The 20,364-nt window shown below is 46.2% G+C and overlaps 1 protein-coding gene across 2 annotated transcripts in view; it reads left to right on the top strand.

The window, feature by feature from the left end:
* Positions 1-20,364, top strand: part of ALDH1L2 (aldehyde dehydrogenase 1 family member L2) — a 55,765-nt gene that overhangs the window by 22,901 nt on the left and 12,500 nt on the right. For both annotated transcript variants that reach the window (XM_078146966.1, XM_020982405.2), the window contains exons 4-16: positions 2,234-2,399; positions 2,814-2,915; positions 4,868-4,957; positions 6,140-6,274; positions 8,450-8,575; positions 8,723-8,814; positions 10,241-10,388; positions 12,144-12,263; positions 14,414-14,541; positions 16,249-16,399; positions 16,702-16,772; positions 16,863-16,968; positions 19,849-19,936. In XM_078146966.1, the coding sequence (XP_078003092.1) occupies positions 2,234-2,399; positions 2,814-2,915; positions 4,868-4,957; positions 6,140-6,274; positions 8,450-8,575; positions 8,723-8,814; positions 10,241-10,388; positions 12,144-12,263; positions 14,414-14,541; positions 16,249-16,399; positions 16,702-16,772; positions 16,863-16,968; positions 19,849-19,936 (1,523 nt within the window). The remainder of the gene's footprint in view (positions 1-2,233; positions 2,400-2,813; positions 2,916-4,867; positions 4,958-6,139; positions 6,275-8,449; positions 8,576-8,722; positions 8,815-10,240; positions 10,389-12,143; positions 12,264-14,413; positions 14,542-16,248; positions 16,400-16,701; positions 16,773-16,862; positions 16,969-19,848; positions 19,937-20,364) is intronic.

Here is a 20,364-nt window from a genome sequence, read left to right as displayed (position 1 = left end):
TCACACACATATGCACACACAGATACACACACTCACATACACATGCACACACACGCACACACTCACACACATGCACACAGAGACACATACTCACACTAATGCACACACAGACACACACGTATGCACATGCACGCACAGACACACATGCACACAGACACGCACACGCACACACACTCACATATGCATGCACACACACTCACACACATGCACACACATGCACACAGAGACACACACGAACTCACACACATATGCACACACAGACATACACAAACACACACATGCACACTCACACACAGACACACTCACACACATATGCTCACACACACATGCACACACAGACACACAGACATGCACACGCACACACTCACATATTCACGCACACACAGACACACACGCATGCACATATGCACACACAGACACATCCGCCAACATGATTTCCCTAAAGCTCAGCAACGTCTACTCTTGTGCTGCTCGAGAAAGCTCTTTCCCGTGAGCTTGGGCGTCTTGTTGGCTGCCTCCTCCTCTAGAGCCAAATGGCAGATCTTCTGCTTGGCAGTGGCCCTCCACAACCTGGCCCTGATGCCTAGCGTGTAATGCCTCCTCACCTCTACCTCTTCAGATTGCTAGTTTCCTTAGCTCAAGAGCCACCTCCTAGCATGAGGCCTCCCTCACCCGCCTCTCGCCCCAACTAGAACCACCTTCCCCCTCAAATCCCTCATCTTGTGTGTTGTTATTTGGTCATTTCAGTCGTGTCAACTCTTTGTGACCCCATTTAGGGTTTTCTACTACCAGAGTAGTTTTCCATTTCCTTCTCTAGCTCATTTTACAGACAAAGAAACTGAGGCAAGCAGTGAAGTAATTGTCCCAGGGTCACACAGCTAGTAAATGTTTGAGGCTGGAGTTGAACTCATGAAGATTAAGTCTCAATTCCAAGCCCAGCGCTCTGTGCACTATGGCACCACCTAATGTCTGTATGTTGTCTTGTCTGTCTAGATTAGACTGTCCTTTTTGTCTTTGTATGGAATGTCATAAGCACTTAATAAATGCTTTTCGGTTGATTGTCAGGATGCTAGTGCCCATGACTGAAATTGGGAAGTTCAAAATAGAGGAGCGTTATCTTTGGGGGAAAGATAATGAGTTCTGTCTTGGGCAGGTTGAGTTTAAGATGCCTCGGGGACATCCAGGTCAAAGAGTCCAACGGACAGGTGGTAATGGGACTGAGCTCAAGACAGAGTGGATCTGGGCAGTACCCAGAAGAAAGAGAGTGACGGGCAGAGAGGTCGTTGAGTCAGTCCATGAGCACAGAAAGTCACCCAAGGAATGTGAAGAGAACGGGGCCAGGAGGGAGCTTGGGATTACATCAGTGGCCAGGAGTCTACCCCTTCAAAATCTCCGGTCCTTTAGATGCTGAAGATACATATCAAATAGCCATTCCACATTCAGCATCTCATAAGAATGTTTCAGTTCAGAATCCCAAGTGGATTTTGGAGGGAGGCTGTATTATTCAGCCTAAAGTAAATACCTGTTTTCCCTTTCCCAATTTTGTTGTCTGATTATTCCTGAATTTCCCACTGTTTACTATAGTAAGCATTCAACAGATTAGGGGGGGAAACCAACAATAAACTGACCCGGCAGCAGGAAGCTGAGAGAATTAGGATCCAAGTGGTGACAGTAAATATTAATGACATATGTTTCAGACGCGAACTTCCTGTAAAGATGATCTAGGACTGCTATAACAAAGGGCGGCTAGGTGGTGCCATAGTGCATAGAGCACTGGGCTTGGAATGGGAATATCAGCTTCCTAAGTTCACATTTGGCCTCAGACACTGACTAGCTGTGTGACCCTGGGCGAGTCACTTCACCCTGCGTGCCTCAGTGCCTCATCTATAAAATGAGCAGGGGAAGGAAATGGCAAGCCGGTCCAATATCTTTGCTAGGAAAACCCAACTGGGGTCACAAAGAGTCAAATATAACTGAAGAGACTGAACAACAACCACTGTGAAACTGCAAGGGTGGCTTTGCTGAAATAAGATTACAAGCTACAGAGAAAAAGCATGTGTGAAGTAACTGGTTCTTATGAGACCTGACAGGCTGACCCTTCTCTGCCTCCTAACTACTGATGTGAATTTCTGGAGGCAATTATTTTTGAGCCTATTCCAATGTCTAGTTATTGTGTAACTCACCCCATCCATCCGAGGGCTTTATTTTTAAGTGGAAGTAATTGTTTTTGCAGGACTTTAATTCAGGGAGATAAGAAAGCTGGCTTTTCCATCTTCTGGGCTGATAACGGTCTGGACACGGGGCCCCTTCTCCTTCAGAGGGAATGTGATGTGGAGCCCAATGACACAGTGGATGCCCTTTATAATAGGTTCCTTTTCCCAGAAGGAATCAAGGCCATGGTAAGTCTGTTTTTGCCATGAAGGGGAATTTCCTTCAAAGATCTACGCTTACATCACTGGGTATTCTCTCCACCAGTGCACATTCTCTGCTACACCTGAAGGAATGGCCTTTAGAAATTACTGGGATCTTTTCCCGGGGGCACCAGAAAAGTGGTGTCAGTTATAGAATCTCACTCCAGATGCTTCAGTCCTTATTCCTCAGTGCTGCTTTATCTGGTAATGACCTGGAAGATCCTCGGGTGCTTCTGAATCATCAAGGACAGATTCAGTTATTTCAGTCTAGTTTTCATGCCAAGTGTAGAATTTACATCAAAATCTCTGAACTTGTAGATAGCAGCCCCTAGCTAACCAAAATCCTGGATGGAGAGCAGTTTGCTCTGTATTTTCAAAGGTGATGTTTATTTTTGTTTTTAGGCAGAAGCTGTCCAGCTGATTGCCGATGGCAAAGCTCCTCGTATCCCTCAGTCAAAGGAAGGCGCCACATATGAAGGCATCCAGAAAAAAGAAAATGCTAAGGTCTCATCAACTGAATATAGAATCTGAGTCCTTGGGATGTAGGGGTGGAAGGAACCCTAGAGATCCATCCTCTGTCAAACCCTGGAAGGCTGGAGGAAACTGAGACCTAGCATGGCTTGCCCTGGAAGTAGGAGGGCCAGCATTCAAACCCAGAACTTCTGTGTTCTTTCTGGGATATGTGCTTGGAGGGTCCCTCAAACTAAGACCACAACTAGCCCAGGACAAACAGATTTGATGCAGGGAGCAGCTGTCCACTGGTCCGGGCTGCTTTGCAGCAGAACCACTTCTGGGCCTTGCCTTGAATGTACTCGATGCTTAACAAGCAGTTCTCCAACTGGGATTGTCTGTCCTTCCTGCTCCACATGCTTTCTCCTGCCCCCATGATGAGACTGCTGGTGAACCATCACCTTTCCCTACTTCCCCTCCTAACCCTTTTTGTCCCAAATGAAAAAAAAATCCTACTTAATGACTCAGCCCAGTACATAGAGTTCAGTGTTCCAGTCTGTCTCAAAGCCCTACCCTGTAGCTCTCTGAACCCCTGCCTTGGTCTCTTCCCTGCTTGTGATTTCCAACAGGGAAGAGAGCATAGCACTGGTAGCAACAATACCCAGCTTTCCTCATCTCATGTGGAGTCTGGTTCCCAGTAGAGATTCCCTCTTCCTTCCCTCTATCCTTCTCTTTCTCTCCTTCCTTTCTCCTCTGTCCCTCTGTCTCCTTCCTCCTCCTCTCCCTCCCTCCTTCCCTTCTCTCTCTTCCTCCTTCCCTCCTGTCTTTACCTCCTTTCTCATTCTCCCTCTATCCCTTCCTCTGTCTCCCTCTTTTTCTCTCTCCCTTCCTCCTTACTGTCTCTTTCCTCCCCTTCCTCTCTCCTCTCCCTTCCCTTCTCTTCTCTCTCTCTTCTCCTCTCTCTCTTCTGCCTCCTCTCTTTTCTCCTTTTTCACTGTCTTCCACCCCCTCTCTTTTCCCTCTCTCATTAAAAAAAAAAAGATTCCATTAAGGTCTTTCAATTTTGCAAGCATTATTTTCCTGATTATTCTCTGCATTTGCACTAGATGTCCCCCATGCCTGACCTCCAAAAACCTTAGCTTCCCTGGTTTTCTTCAAGATTCATTTAAAATCTAACCTTCTGCAGGAGAACTTTCTCCATCCCTCTCCCTTCTCCCTACACCTTCCCAGTCCCTCATCTCTAAGATTACCTTCTAGTTACATTCTATAATCATTCGTTTATTTATTTATTTATTTATACAATTAGATACATGTTGTCTCTCAAATTAGAATGTAAGCTTCTTGAAGGTAGAAACTGTAATTTTGCCTTTCTTTGTATCCCCAGAGCTCAACACAGGGTCTGGCACATAGCATTTAATAAATGCTTGTTAACTAACTGATATTTTGCCAGTGATATGGTAATTTTATATATATATATATATATATGTATATATATATATATATATATATATATATATCAACCTCTTCTCTTTTTTTTTGGCTAGGCAATCAGGGTTAAGTGACTTGCCCAAGGTCACACAGCTAGTAAGTGTCAAGTGTCTGAGGCCGAATTTGAACTCAGGTCCTCCTGACTCCAAGGCTGGAGTTCTACCCACTGCGCCACCTATATATCTCAATCTCACATAAAATACTTTTAATAAAATCTTTTTCTTGAAGAAAAGACTTCAAGTTAGCCATCTTAATATGTCATTACATTTACTGTGATTGAAAGGAGCACAATATAGTAGAAAGAGCATGAAAGACCTGGGTTCAAATTCTGGGCTGCCACTCCCTGTGTAACCCTGAGCAAGTCTCCTCCCCACTCTGAGCCCTCATTTCCTCCTCTGTAAAATGAGACGGTTAAAGTATAGAACGTCTTAGGCCATAAAAGATTAAGAGAAAGGTCACTGTGCATGCCCCACCTGGCCCAGCACAGAAGAAGCAACTTAAGTATCTTACCTTTCTAGATTTCTTGGGATCAGCCTGCAGAAGCTTTGCACAACTGGATTCGTGGTCATGACAAAGTGCCTGGAGCTTGGGCAGAAACAGACACCCAGGTATGTCCCAGGGCTGCGCCTGATTTTCTTTTCTTGTTTCTCTGTCAGAAGTATTACAGGTGGAGACCAGACTCTTCCTGACCTTGGCCTCTTAGCTGTTACCTCCTCCTGCCTCTTCCTTTACATCCAGATGTACCCAGGTTTTTCTTCTCGTCATGCTTCCAAGGCCCTTCCTCTCCGTGTTCACTCACCCTTGGATGCTTCAGCCTGTCAGTGCTTTACTGAAACGTGAAACTGAACAGTCCTCCAGAGAGGATGTGACCTGAGCAGATTACAATGAGGACAATCCCCTCCCCTGTCCTGGAATAGAGTTTTCTATTAGTGCAGCCTAGGACAGCATTAACTTCTTATTTCTTGAGGGGAAAGTTAAGAGATTGTGAAAGCACACCAGATGAGCATATTGAAATTTAATGGACTAAAGTCCATTAAAGCCCAACCTCAATCAGTTGTCAAGAATGTTTTAAATGCTTAGTATGTGCCCAGTACTGTGCTATGCTCTAGTAATACAAATTTTAAAACAGTCCCTGCCTTCATGGAACTTACATGATGCCAAGAGGAATTCCACATGTTCACAGATAAGTAAATAAAGGATATTTATAAAATAAATATTCAGCAATGGGGGGTGGGGGGGGAGGGGACTCATATCTGGGAGGAATTGGGAAAGGCCTTTGTAAGGATGTGACATTTGAGTTGAGTCAAGTGCTCCCTGCATTGATGCAGATTGTAGCCCCTTTGCAGCTTAGGAGAGAGTCATGGTGAAGGAATCAGGCCATCGGGGCCAAACTCTGATGAGCCTTCCCCAAACTTAGCCAGGCTTGTCTTTGGACAACAATTAGAGTCCATCAGGAGGCCTGGCTTCAAAGCCCTTTGGCTCCATAGGACCCCCCGGAGCTGGTGCTCTGCAGTCCCGGCCTTGTAGGAGCCTCGGTCTTTTCCACACCACATCGAGGCGCCCGAAGAGGACTTCACTGGAGATTTCTTATTGTCCCTTTAAGATCAAATCCTATCAGTGGCATTGCTGGGTCAAATGATACATTCGCTCTAGTGATTTCTATTACAAATTGTCAGATCACGTTCTAAAACATTTGTACTATTTTCTGGTCCCACCAACAATGTAAGATGGTCCTGGTTAGAAAAAAAAAGATGCTTATCTCCTAATGTCTTTATTAATGTCCCTATTAGGTGGTTACATTCTATGGCTCGTCATTACTGGACGGTTCTGTGCCACCTGGAGAACCCCTGGCAATCAAAGGTGCTGAGAAGCCGGGTCTTGTCACCAAAAATGGGCTGGTTCTTTTTGGCAATGATGGGAAAATGGTGAGTCCTTGGAATAGTAACTGATGTTTTTTAAATCTTGTTTCTGTTTATGGTCTAACCCATTAAGTTTTTATAAGAAAGTGAAGAGGACCAGCCCCATGTGGTCTGTCATCCATGGCTGAGTTGACTAAAATGACTGACTTGGTGAGTGACCCCAGCTGCCCCTACTGTTCTGTGTTTATCTCTTTGGTCAAAGACAGTGAGCTCATTGGATTGAGGAGTATGCAGGCTCTGTGGGTATCTACACTCCCTGGCTAGAGCATCTTTGGAATGGGTCCAACTCTCTGACATTAGGATTCATCTTTGACAGCATCCACATTAGGAAAGATAGCAATTACAGTGAGCACTCTCACTCACTAAGAGATAAAGGACTTGTTTCAACATAGGACAGTAAGTCAGTGTAGTTGATAACATGTCTTTTTTAATGCAAGTTAAAAGCCTTACCATCTGACCTGAGGAAACAGGAACCAGATCTTACGGGGCTCTCCTTTGGCTCACAGGATTAACTCCCTGCTCTCAAAGCATCCCACGGGCACACACACCCTAAGTTTCAGAGGTGGAACTGGGTCCCATCACAGGGTACAGAAAGCATTTCCTTCTAAACAAGGTGGATTGGGTTTCTAGCCTCCCAGATGGAGATTTGGGGATACCCCTGTCACATTTATAACCCACCTTACCGTTTCTAATGCTATTATAGTGATTATGGTTCTGTTAGCTGGTGTTAAATAAGCTTTGGGGCCAATGTGGGAACCCTACCGCCATTAAAGGCGAACAAAGTTTCAAACGAGCTCTGTAATACAGCCTGCCTGCTCTAAATGGGAAACTGAACATAATAAAAAGCCCCATGGTTAGAAACACAATCAACTGCCATCCTCATGAATGAATGAAGGAATGAATGAGCACTTAAGTTACTTACTATGTTCCAGAGTAATGGAAATAGTAGCAGAGATTAAAAAATGGAAAAAAAAACCCTCTGGTTGATAAGAGAAAGGAAATTGTACAGTCCATAATGTTTACCCATTAGTGCTCTATAGATATTTTTTGGCATTTTTCAGTAGCAGTCTACCAGCTGATGAGTTTCTGCAAAGGTGCTAAGTGAGTGAATCATTCTCTAAGGCAGGGATTCTGAACCTTGGATCTGTGGACTTTAAAATACACACTTATACACATACATATATACACGTGGGTATAAACATTTGAATAGACTTGCTTTCCTTTGCAATTCTATGTATTTTATTATATGCATTTAAAAACATGATTCTCAGAGCTCCATCACTTCATCACCCTGCCAAATGGGCCCATGACACAAAACCAGATAAAACCCCTAGTTAAGGTACCAAGGCCAGGGGTGTGCTGGAGCCAGCTCAGACAAGCTCACAAGGGGTCAGTCGTTAAATTTCCATTAGCAGCATTTACAACTCAGAAGTCCCCAAAGGGCCACAAACTAGGGCTTGATGTTTACTATTGATTGGCTAGCCCTAAGAAGGTCATGGAGAAAATGTTAATAACACAGATTAAACTTAAAAGTATGTCCTACGTACGTTTTGTCTCCTAGACCCTCCCCACAAGTTGCTGAACGTTCATTAGCTCCCTAGGACCAAACTTCTTAGGGACACAGACAGATGACTGTCAAGCACCATTTTTGTGACTGAAGAAGACACCAGCTGGAGCCCACAAAATAAGACCCGCATTGGGCAAAGCAGTGAGGAAGGAAAACTCATCTTTGGTGTCCTTTCCCGGGGCACTGGCCCATTGGGGCCATCTCTGCTGGCCCTCTGTCAGACCCCACCCTGCTCTGGGTGTGTTGGGGATTAAAGGCAATTAATAGGCCTGAAAGGGAAGAGGCCTCCATCCAGGGATGCTCTGGATCCCATCAAACTTGCTGTTGCTTTTCCTTACTTTTAAAAGCTATTTTAGCACTAGGAACTTTATTGGAAGACAAAAGAACAGAATAGGAGTCCAGACCCAGGGATTGCACACGTCTTAACCCTAATCAGTGGTGAATTAGCTGGGAGCATCTAGAAACTTGGGAAGTCATGTTTGGGAACTTTGGAGGAATTTCCAACGCTTCTGCCCCGTCCCCATAGGTCATCCCAAAGTGATGGTAAGGTCAGTTTCCCCCATTTAACCTGCCCAATTCTTGTAATTAACCCAGTTATTCTTCTCACCTCATAGCTAGTGGTGAAAAATATTCAATTCGAAGATGGAAGAATGATCCCTGCTTCTAAATACTTCTCAAAGGGGGAAACATGTGTGGTAGAACTCACCGATGAGGAAAAGAAAGTGGCCCAAGAAATCAAGGTGAACGTCTAACTTTGTATCTGAATTCTGTCACACTTCACTCTTGGGGCAGAGGTGATAAGGCCGGGGTGGAAGCTGCCCTCGGTTCATAAGTTGCTGCTTTTTAAAATGTTCTTTCCTTACGTGACTGTTTCTGTTCTTGTGTAGGCTATCTGGGCAGGAATTCTGAGCAACGTTTCTGCCGTTGAGGACTCCACAGACTTCTTTAAATCTGGGGCAAGCTCAATGGATGTTGTCAGGTAGTATCACACACACACCGTTTGACATTTTCTACTAGCCATTCATATATGTGGCACTTAAACCAGTTCATTACTTTTCCTTTGCCTTAGTCACGCACACATTTGTTTCCTTCTTCTCCTGTTGCCCTGGCCTGTTTTCCCTTGGTCCCTGCTACTTGCCTCTCCTCTTTTAAATTTGGCCTCACATTCATTTCTTTAGCTGGTTTAATCACCTACAAGAAAGATATCGTACATTGAAAAGTCCTGAAGTCAGAAATGTTAGAAATTTGGGGATTTCCTGTACAATTTTTGGCTGGATGTGGTGATAGATGAATGGAGAGAGAGATGAATTTAGAGAGAGGGATGGATAGGGACATGGGTGGATGAATAGATAGATGGAGCATTTATTAAACATTTACTATGTGTCAGGCACCGTGACACGTTCTGGGAATACAGATATAAGCAAATAAATGGGCTTTAGCCTCCAAAAGCTTATGTTCTAATAGAGGGAGACAATATAAATGTGGTGTGCTGGAGAGGGCATGGGAGCATGTTGAGAAGACTTTGGGAAGTTTTGTAGAGGCCAGGGCCGTGGCAAAAAGCTCACGGTTGATTCTGACTTGGACTACGAAGCGAGAATGCCTTATTCCCACCCCAAAAAACCACGCCCAGTGAAATAAACTTGGGATGATGGTTACCAGGCAAGTTGTAACATCATCCTACCCTCAGATTCCACTGGAGCGACACATGAAATACAAGAAGCTCCACTGTTGTGCCGCCAAAGCTACTCACAGAGGAAGGCCTAGGCAGGCCAAGAGCTAGATATGAGGTAAAGAATGTTAAGTGGGGCTGGCTGTCTGAACATCAGCCATTCCAAATATCAGTGGAGACAGAGGCCAAGGGGCCTAAGCAGAGATTCAGGGTCAGTACAGGGTCAGGTCTTCCTTAATAAGCATTTCTAACACGTGTGAAGCTGAAAGTCGGCAGGTTCCATGAGGTTCCGTTGTGTGGGGTGGAAGAGCCAAGTAGTACCTTTTAGGCATGTGCCGAGCAGGTTCAGAGCCAAGAGACACCCAACCTGGCTCTTCCAAGCTTAACAGTTCTAAACAGAAGAAGGAGACTTGGTCTATAGCTAATCCTTCGTGCCTTTGGGAAGGATGATTTTGATTAATATGGTCATATCCAAAAAGGTGAGCCCAAGGCAAGGTAAGGGTAATTTTGTGACCTATTAACCTCATTACATCATTTACAGGGTGCCAGTGTATATCCAGAACATGGCCAGTTCCTTCCCTGTGATTCACACACAACCCCAAAGTGATACAACATACAGGAAGGAGCAGTAGAGGAGAGGCAGCAGACCTGGGCTAGAGCCGTTCACCAACTCTGGGATTGGATTCATTCCCATTGACACAGCCGCCATACAAATTAGTGCTTCTTTTGATTTAAGGCTGGTTGAAGGGATCCGACAGAAATGTGGTGGGCTTCAGCTGCAGAACGAAGACGTGTACATGGCCACCAAGTTTGGAGACTTCATCCAGGTGGTTGTGAGGAAGCTTCGGGGCGAGGATCAAGAGGAAGAGCTGGTCGTGGACTATGTAAGTCACCCCCCCGCCCCGTGTTCCTGAGCTGTCCACTGAGTATTAGAGGGGCTCTGTTAGTGGAACAGAAGGAAGTAAAATGGGCGTTGTCTTTGGGCATATGAAAGGCTGTCCTGTCGAGGGAAGTAAGAACAATGGGTAGAAGGTACAGAGAAGCAGATTCCTTTAGGGGGAATCCCCAAGAATTAGAGTAGAATGAGCTGTCCTGGGAGGATGGTTGGTCCTCAGTTACTCCAGATAGGTTTGGAAGCAAAACCTGGATGATCGATCGCTTCCCTCCAGGACGGTGAAAGAGGGTCTTGGTGTCAGGTACAAGTTGGATTTGGTGGCCTCTGGGGTCCCCTCCAGCTCTGACATTCCATGGTTCTGTGAAATGTGGCTAACAGCATTGGCTTCAAAGGGAATGGCCTAGGAAGATGGGCCATGTTCTGAGCTGCTGTAGCGCAGTCCAGACTCGTCTTTCTCCATCATCCCTAAATCAGAGCTGTCAGAGGCATGGCCATGGGCTGCATTCAGCCCACGACAGGACAAACCAGGTTAAAATGTAATTGGAAGGTAATTAACAAAATGAATGAAAATACAGTAAAACATAGGTGATATTACGTTTTGAAATAGTCAGCTTGCAGCTTGCAGGAATCCTCACATACAGGTTAACAGCCTCCGTTTCTGTTTGAGGTTGACGCCACTGCCCTAAACACAGTAGGAACATTGGATGGGAAAGGAATGTTTACTGGAAGGTGGGATCTGCTGCCAGCATTAGGCTGAAAGACCCTTCCTGGTGTTGCCATTTGAAACTACACACAAATCTCCCCACGCCTTTTATGTCTCCCACTGAAAGCATCCTGGAAATAGCACAAGGAAAGAAAAATCTGAGACCAACGGAGGATGAGAAGGCAGGAGAAAGAGGGAGAAGGACTTTAGGAGAGAAAAAGGGCCTGGGATTCATGAAAAATCAATCGGTGTTGAAGGAACTTTGGATTTCAGAGCCCAAAACTAGTGCAAGTTGTGGGTGCACAAGACATGCAGCCACCAGAGGGCGCTGTTTCCATGCTTTAGGGTTTGATTCATTCGTCTAGAGCCCAGTCTGAGTTAAATTGGACAGATGAGGAAACTGAGGGGGCAGGAGACTTGGACTAGGTCATCCTACCAGGTAGGGACAGACCCAGCTTCCTCATCTATAAAATAAGAAGGTTGGCCTGGATGATCTCTAAATTCATGTCCAACTCTCAATCCTGTGATCCGTGTGTGACTCCAAGTCTAGATTATTTTTCATGATACCATGTTCCTTTATGACCTGGGAAAGAAAAAAAGAAACCCACAGCCTCTTCAGAATGGGAAGGGCCTCCCTTTAAGTACTCTGAGATCATAAGTTTAGAGTTGGAAGGGACCTGGGGGTCAGTTAGTGGTCCAGTTCAACCCCCTCATTTTTTTCAGGTGAGTAAAATGAAGTCTAGTGACTTGGCCAAAGTCACGCAGGTATTAAGGGGCAGCGCCAGGATTGGAACCCAAATTCTTAACACATAGCCACACCAAGTGCCCGGAGGCCCTCATCGGTTCCTCATCTTTCTTGAGGAAGAGTCTTTGATGACTCTGATTGACTGGAACTGAGGAAACACACCGTAGAGATTAGGACAATATGGACCGAGCTTCCCTCCCAGCACTTACATAGAGTTTCCCTCAGCAGCTGTTGTTTCTATATTGAGTAGGAAAGTATGCACATCTGTCAAAACTTCTGATCTGGGCCTTTCTCAGGTTTCGAAAGACATCAATAATATGACCCTGAAAATGCCTTATCAGTGTTTCATCAACGGGCAGTTTGTGAACGCTGAAGATGGACAGACGTATGACACCATCAACCCAACCGACGGATCCGTAAGTCCTTGTTCTGGGATGTGCGTGTGAGCGTTGTGGGTAACCATGAAACAGGCCACAGAGCCACCTCGAGGACTGTGTCTATGCCATCTGCTTACCTCAATTCAGGGCTGCATTTAGTGAGTGCCACTAAATAACTCCGGGTGTTTACCTTGAGAAGAAAAGCGATGGAAAGGTCTGTACGGGGAAAAGAAAACAGGCCAGTTTGGCAGGACCTGGGCCTGAGGAATGTCGGGCCTGGAAAAGGCAGGTGGGAGCTGAGCTGTGAAAGGCTCCATAGGCTAAACACAGGGAAAGTATGTTCTGTTATCCTAGAAACAATAGGAAGCACCTGGAGTTTATGAGCCCGAGAATGAGAAGGTCAGTCACTCAGTCAGCAAGCTTTTGTCTTCTTGTATCCCCGGAGCTTAGGAAAGCACCTGACACCTGTTGTTGAGTTATTTCAGTCCTGTCTGACTCTTCGTGACCCCATTTGGGGTTTTCTCGGCAGAGGTACTATAGTGGTTTGCCATTTCCTTCTCCGGCTCATTTTACAGATGAGGAAACTGAGGCATACAGGGCGAAGTGACTTGCCCAGGGTAAGTGTCTGAGGCCAGATTTGAACTCAGGAAGATGAGTCTTCCTGACTCCAGGCCTGGCGCTCTGTGCGCTATGGCGCCACCAAACTGTCCCTGGCACATAGGAGGCACTTAATTAAGGTGTATTGGCTGACTTGACTTGCTGATTACTGGGCATTATACTAAGTGCTAGGGATAAAAAAGAAGGGGGAAAATGGTCCTGGCTCTCCAGGACTTCACAGTCTTGTGGAGGGGATGGCGTCAAACCCAGTGCACAAAGGAGATACAGACGAGACAAAGTGGAGACGACCCCAGGGAGGGCACTAAGATTAAGGGGGTCGGGGAAGGCTCCTGGTGGAAGGCAGGCCTTTAGCGGTGACAGAGGCAAGGAGGGAGAGCGTTCCACACAGGGGCCGTGGGCAGTAAAAATGCCCCACTGTCATGTGTAAAGAGCAACAAGGGTGCCATCCCTGGGTGGTAGAACAGAGGGGGGGAAGACGAGGAAGGTTGGCAGGGCCTAAAAGCCAAACAGAGGCTTTTGGACTTGATCCTGGGAGTTCTCCAGAGCTCTGCAGTGCCTCGTCACAGAGCGAGCTGTAGGAAGATCACTTTGGCAGCAGAGCCCCGGGGACGGCCAGGAGTGGGGAGAGACTGGAGACGGGGAGGCCAGCCAGAGGTGGCTGCAGTGAGGTGGGAAGGGTCACCCCTGTACTGGAGGAAGATGGCTTGGGCAGCCGTAAGGAGGTTAGATTGGTTTGGGGAGAGACTGGAGGCTGGCGAGAGACCAAGTGCGGGGCGTTGCAATGGCCAAGGCGAGAAGTAATGGGGGCCTGACCTCGGGGGGGTGACTGAGGAGAGAGGAGGGCATGACGAGGTCTGGCAATAGACCAGACGAGGGCATTGGGGACAGGGAAGAGCGGAGGACATCCCTGAAGCTGTGAACCTGGGAGACTGGAAAGGAGGAAGTGCTCTCGGCAAAAAAGAAAAAATGAGGAAGAACAGTAGAGGTAGAGGTAATGAGCTTCCTCATTTACAGAGAAGGAAGCTCTTAGAGATCTTTAAATAAGGTTGCACTGATAGCAAATGCAAAGCAGCATCCACCCCCAGGCCCTACCTCCCGGTCCAGGGTTCTATCAGCAGCCCCCAGCCCCTCTGGGGAACTTCTGAAAAAGGCACACCTGAGGCCTGGGGGACCCACGGCCTGATCACACAAAGAATCTCTGCTTCCTTCCAGAACCAAAGTGGCCTCCCACCATGTTCCTGCTCCAGTATGGTACCACTCAGGGGTCTTCATGTTTAGAACTGCTGAGCTTTCCTGAGTAGTGGGATTAGAAAATGAACTGGATCTTACCCAATGTCAGTAATGACATACATGCTGTTAACATAAATGAATACTATCATCAAAAAATAATTTAATATTTAATATTTTAAAATTAATAATTAACAATTAATTAAATAATATTTAAAATGACTATTAGACTTTCACAAGGCACTCTTGTAAACTCTGGAAATATTAAAAAGATCAAACCTTTCTGACTGTAATAATTTGATAACTTCTCTTAAAACGAATCTGCTTTCATTGTCTTAAAATAGACCATATGTAAAGTATCATATGCTTCGGTGGCTGATGTTGACAAAGCAGTAGCGGCTGCTAAAGATGCCTTTGAAAATGGCGAATGGGGAAAAATGAATGCCAGAGAAAGAGGAAGACTGATGTACAGGTGTGTTTATGAAAACGATGACAAAAAACTAAATATCCACTCTCTGCCTTTGGGGTATTGGCTAAGATTTTTTTTCTTTTAAATCCCTCCAGAATATCCAAGTGTCATTTAGATATGAGGAGTGAATGACTCTCTCTCTCTCTCTCTCTTTCTCTCTCTCTCTCTCTCTCCCTCTCCCCATTATGTACATTATCCCATTACCTGTGGAATCCCTATTTTTATGTCACAGTTTGCTAAGACAGCTCTCTGCTTAGGTCTGCATCAAGCAACGTGCCGTGGGGGTTGGAGATGAAGGTTGGGTAGAAAGGCCGGGAAGGAAGGGGGAGGGGCAGCAAGGAGTACCCTATGTCTTCCACAGAGAAGCAGGAAGGGCCAGGTATCAGTTCATGAGTCCTGAAGCTGAGTGCCCATCCCCAGGCAGACCACACCATGCCGCAGAGCTTTTAAAGGATAGCAACCTCCGTTTTCCCACCTCCCAATTCTGGTTAGGGTTGGGGTAGGAGCCCCAGAGGACAGAAGAGGAGAAAGTAGGAATGGACGGGACACCAAAGACACATGCTTGGCTTACTTCCCGGGTTTGCCGGAGGCTAATCCAACACACTTGTGTTGATCTTATCACAGTTGTCTGAACATGGGTTACCCTGAGAAGGCACTAAATGAGATCTTAATGAAAGGGAAATATCAGATGTGTACTGAAGAATAAATTTATTAAAATGAACACAGTCAATAAGCATTTATTAAGTACCCACTGTGTGCCTGGCGCTGGGAATACAAGTCCCTGCTCACTCCCTCCCATTAAAATAATGACCCATATTACAATCAGCAGCTTGCCTTTCACAAAACATTAACCTCACAACATTCCTATGAGGTGGGCAGTATAAATATCACTATCCCCATTTTATAGCAGAAGAAACTGAGCTCAGGTCATGAACTGGCCCTGATGTCTCAAAGCTTAGGGAGTAAACTTCCCAGTTGAGACTAGAACCCAGGTCCGATGGCTGGTGAGCTACTCCATCACTCTAAGAAACACAGATCTGGGTCTGGAAGGGATCCCAGAGGCACTCCCCCCATCTTAGAGATGAGGACACCGAGTCCTAGACAGGGAGGAAGTGAGAGTCGCCATTCAAACCTCCTTCTTCTGGCTCTAAATGTCCAACAGTTTCCTCTAGACCATACTGCCCTTTCAAAGGTATTGTATTCACCTGTTACTGTTCACCTGTTCTCCTTGCCTAGTCACTTTTATTGTGATTTCTTTACCAAGAATGGGAGCGTAGGCAGAACGCAGGATTTGCACAAATAAACTCTGAGGGGGTAAATATGCCTGTATTTGAACCAAAATGGTCAAAGGAAACCGTCCTGAGACCTAGATGCCCACCCCACTCTGATGTGATAAATGCACATAAACATAATAAATGCTGCAGTATCATTTTCCTTAGCAGAACACTCATTCCTGTATGTTCTTGAAAGAATAAATTGTCACTGGCTTGCCTGTGGTCTTGGTGTGAAACTTTCTATACAGTCACAGCCAAGTTCACATTTACAATTTCATTTTATGTAATTGGTAGGTTTATATTTATCTGGTTTCACAGAGCCATATCAGTAGCTGTTACTCTGTAAATGGGATATGTGTGTGTGTGTGTGTGTGTGTGTGTGTGAATGACAACTTGTGGCTCAGCCCTGCTCTGTCCCCGGCCCTGTGTCTCACAGACTTGCAGACTTGATGGAAGAAAACCAGGAAGAGCTGGCGACCATCGAGGCCATTGACTCCGGGGCTGTGTATACTTTGGCTCTGAAGACCCACATCGGCATGTCTGTGCAGACGTTCCGATACTTTGCAGGCTGGTGTGACAAAATCCAGGCAAGCTAACGTTCATTTGTCTTGGCATCCGGGCCCTTCCAGAAACGCATCCACTGTGGTGGTGGTTGTCAGCACGGCGTGTCGCGGTGGGCAGCAGGAATGTTTGAGGGTGCCTCATGGGCCGGGCTGGCCGAGGCCAGGTCACAATCCCTGATTTTATCGCTCTTGGCCGTTATGATCTTCAGGAAGCAGAACTTAACTGCATCATGGCAATAAGCAGATGGGAGGATGGAGGTGGACTTTTCTAGAAAGTGGAATCCATGTCCTTGCACTGGGATCAAATCTTCATTGTTTTCTTCTAGGGTTCTACAATCCCGATTAACCAAGCCCGCCCAAACCGTAATCTGACCTTCACCAAGAAAGAACCTCTGGGGTGAGAGAAGCCTTCTGTGACTTGTACAGGTGGTCTGTCCAGCTAGAGCTGGTAGTAAGTGACTTAATGCTTTGGTTTTTTCCTCTGTAGCGTCTGTGCAATTATCATTCCTTGGAATTATCCCCTAATGATGCTGGCATGGAAGAGTGCAGCATGTCTGGCGGCAGGCAACACCTTGGTGCTCAAGCCAGCACAGGTAACATAAGAAAGGCTGAGGTAGGGGCAGTAGGTGGTACAGTGGATAGGGCACCAGCCCTGGAGTCAGGAGGACCTGAGGTCAGATCTGGCCTCAGACACTGGACACTAGCTGTGTGACCCTGGGCAAGTCACTTAACCCTGATTGCCACACCAAAAAAAAAAATAGGCTGAGGCTCGGCAAATAGGCTCATCTCCTACTTCTGTGACTGAGAGGAGCAGCCCCACGCAATCCCCTCACACCTTGGGAGACGTGCCAACAAGTTTCTCTAGATGAGAAAAATGTCATCTGGTGCCAGCCTTTTGGTGATGGTTCTGTCCATATGTAGCTAGTCTTCAGATAAGTGCACATGATCCTACAGCCTGTCCTGGACGTTGCCGGCTCCTGCCCTTCCCTCCAGTGGCATGGCCATACCATTCTTTTAAGGAATTTATTTTAGGCTCCCTACTTATGTGCCATCTCCCTCTCCTCTCTCTCTCTCTCTCTCTCTCTCTCTCTCTCTCTCTCTCTCTCTCTCTCTCTCTCTCTCTCTCTCTTCCCTTTCTCTTTCTCTCCCTCTTCTAGTCTCCTTCTCTTCCCTCCATCCCCTCCCTTTACCTCCCTCTCTTACTCAAACTCTCTTGCTCCCCTTATCTCTTTCTCTCTCCCCACTTCCTCTCACAAAATATACTTTAAAATTTGCCGGTGGTGTTAATATAGTGGTGAAACACAGCAGAACAACTCATAGTACCCCGTGCTGATCAAATAAGGGCTTTAAAGTGGGCTGAAGAGCACATGGGGTCTGCTGGAAGGACCACTTCAAGCTTCTCCAGCTTGCGGTGCTACCTAACTCCCAGCCATACCACAACCCTATGGGTAATATGAGTATTACGATGAGGAGCCTGCTACCTACCTCCTGTCACAGGCAGACTTGGAGCAGAAGGAAACATACGTTTTTTAGACACGGCCAATGTTGGGATGTTTTGCTTGATTGTCCATATTTGTTACAAGGGGGTCCCCCCCTTTTTTTTTACAATGGTGGGGAAGAGGGGGAGAAAGAAATAGACTTTTATTATTGAGAAATGAATTTTAAAATAATACTTTAACCTATATGATTGCTTACCATCTCAGGGAAGGGGAAGGGGAGGGATAGAATTTGGAACTCAAAACTTTAAAAAAATAAACAAATGTTTAAAAATTGTTTTAATATGTAATTGGGGGGAAAGTAAAATATCACATATGTGTTCCTAAAAATGATAATACTGGTATTAAAAAGAGAAACTTGTTTTAGAGACACACTAGGCGTCCTTGAAAGAACCTTGCAGTTTCTTCAAGGCCCTCCAGGCCGCACCCCCCCCCCCCCGTCCTGTTCAGCTGGCCTGGCTCAGCGTCCTTTTGTAGTGACCAGGATAGCACACATCCATTAGCATTTACAGGTTGTCCGCTCAGCTCCTCGTTGTCCCCTAAACAACAGGCATTCTTCGTCCATTTAGTGTTTCCCTGTTCAGGGAGCTCATCTAAAACTGTCCCAGTGATTAGGAGTCTCTGAATAACGACAGCTGACATTTCTGTGGTGCCTGCTACAGGCCAGGTGCTTCACAGCCATTATCACATTGGATCCTCAGAACAGCCCCGGGAGGTGGGTGCTGTTACTACCCCCATTTTACAGTTGAGGAAACTGAGGCAAGCCGCTTAAGTGACTTGCCCAGGATCACACAGCTAACACGTGTCTGAGGCTAGATTTGAACTTGGGTCCTCTAGACTCCAGGCCCTTAGTCTCGTAGTGTCCTTTGTGTGACCAAGCATCTCAGCTAAACCCCTCAAGCTACTGAAACCTGAAGACAAGATTCTGCACATCCATGCACCCCATGATCTCTCAGATCTGTGCCTCTTTTATACAGCAAGAGCAGCACCCCCTCATGCTCACATTCACACTGACAGGTTAGTTATCAGGAAACATTTATTAGGCACCTAGTGTGTGCCAGGTTCCCTACAGGGGAGAGGACTGCTAGGAAAATAATTTTGACCTTGCAGGATTCCTGAAAGAGGCTTAAAGACCCCCAGGAGTCCTCTGACCAAACTTTGAGAACCTCTGGCTTAGCAGACAGAGAACCGGCTTTGGAGCCCAGACAGACCTGAATTCAAATCCTCCTCCTGACACCTACTGACTGCGTGACCCTGGGCAAGTCACTTAACTTCTCTCTGCCTCAGCTTCCTCATCTGTAAAATGGTGATAACGATAGCACATACCTCTTCCCACGGTTGTCTTGAGGATAAAATGAGATAATACTTGCCAAGTGCCTTGCAAACCTTGACATGACATATAAATTTTATTATTATTGTTATCATGATTATCGTCAATTCTTCCTATAGTAGGAAAAAGTGCTGGGTTGGAAGATGTGCCCCAACTCTGTTTCTTGCCTTTGACTCTTAATGTCTTTGTGACCTTGCACGAGTTTCTTGACCTCTCAACCTCAGTCTCTTAATCTGCAGAATGGGGTGATAATCCTTGGACTAGACTAGCACCACACCAGTTTGTGACGGGGAGTTTGTTTGATTTTTTTAAATAAATGTTAAAGCGCCGGGTGAAGGTGACCCGTTCTTACTGTCACTTTCATGTCATTAGACAAGTCATTTCTCTGCCCTCGGCTCAGTAAGACCAATCATTGGACCCGCTGACCTTTCAGGGTCCTTCTCCCTCCAGATCAGGGGCCTAAGCTCCCAGACAGAGATGAACTGAGGAGGCAGCCTTGCTGGGGCTGACAGAATCTCCTTGTGCTGTTGTTTTGGTCCCTCTGAATTGTGTGGCCAAGCCCAGAGACACAGCCTTGGGGGAGAGTTTCCTCGGACCGAGTCCAAGAGCAGGATGGTCATGGCCTCACTGGACTCATTTTCCTTCAGGTTACGCCCCTGACAGCCTTGAAGTTTGCAGAGCTCACCGCCAAGGCTGGCTTTCCCAAGGGAGTGATCAACATCATTCCCGGCTCAGGTAAAACCCACTTTCCCAAGTCATTTTGCCATAAGGAATGGGGCGGGGCCAGCTGGGTCTCTGGGTTCCAGGTGTAACCCTGTGGAGCAATCCCAAGTGGGAATGTTGGGCTGGAGAAGGGCCCCACTGCTGTGGGAGTGCTCAGTGTCACCGTGACAGTAGGTGCTGAGAGAGGCCAAAAGAACTAAAACCACAAGACTTAGATACCAAGCACAGTTTACTCATTACAGAAATGCCTCGGAATTGGGGGAGCCGGTTGTTAAAATTTCAGTGCGAGCATTTACACCTCAGAAATCAGCAGCTACAGCCTAGGGGTTGATGTATAGTTTTGTTAGTCGTCTAGCCTTAAGCAAGTGATGGAGGAAATGTTAATGAGGCAAATTAAACTTAAAAGTGTGTGTCGAGGGCACTTTTTTTTTCCTTCTAGA

Source organism: Phascolarctos cinereus, unplaced genomic scaffold (assembly GCF_003287225.1).
Source record: "Phascolarctos cinereus isolate Bilbo 61053 unplaced genomic scaffold, phaCin_HiC Scaffold_1;HRSCAF=81, whole genome shotgun sequence".
Taxonomy (NCBI): Eukaryota; Metazoa; Chordata; class Mammalia; order Diprotodontia; family Phascolarctidae; genus Phascolarctos; species Phascolarctos cinereus.
The sequence above is the reverse complement of the archived record's forward strand: the minus strand, read 5'-3'. Positions and strand labels throughout refer to the sequence as shown.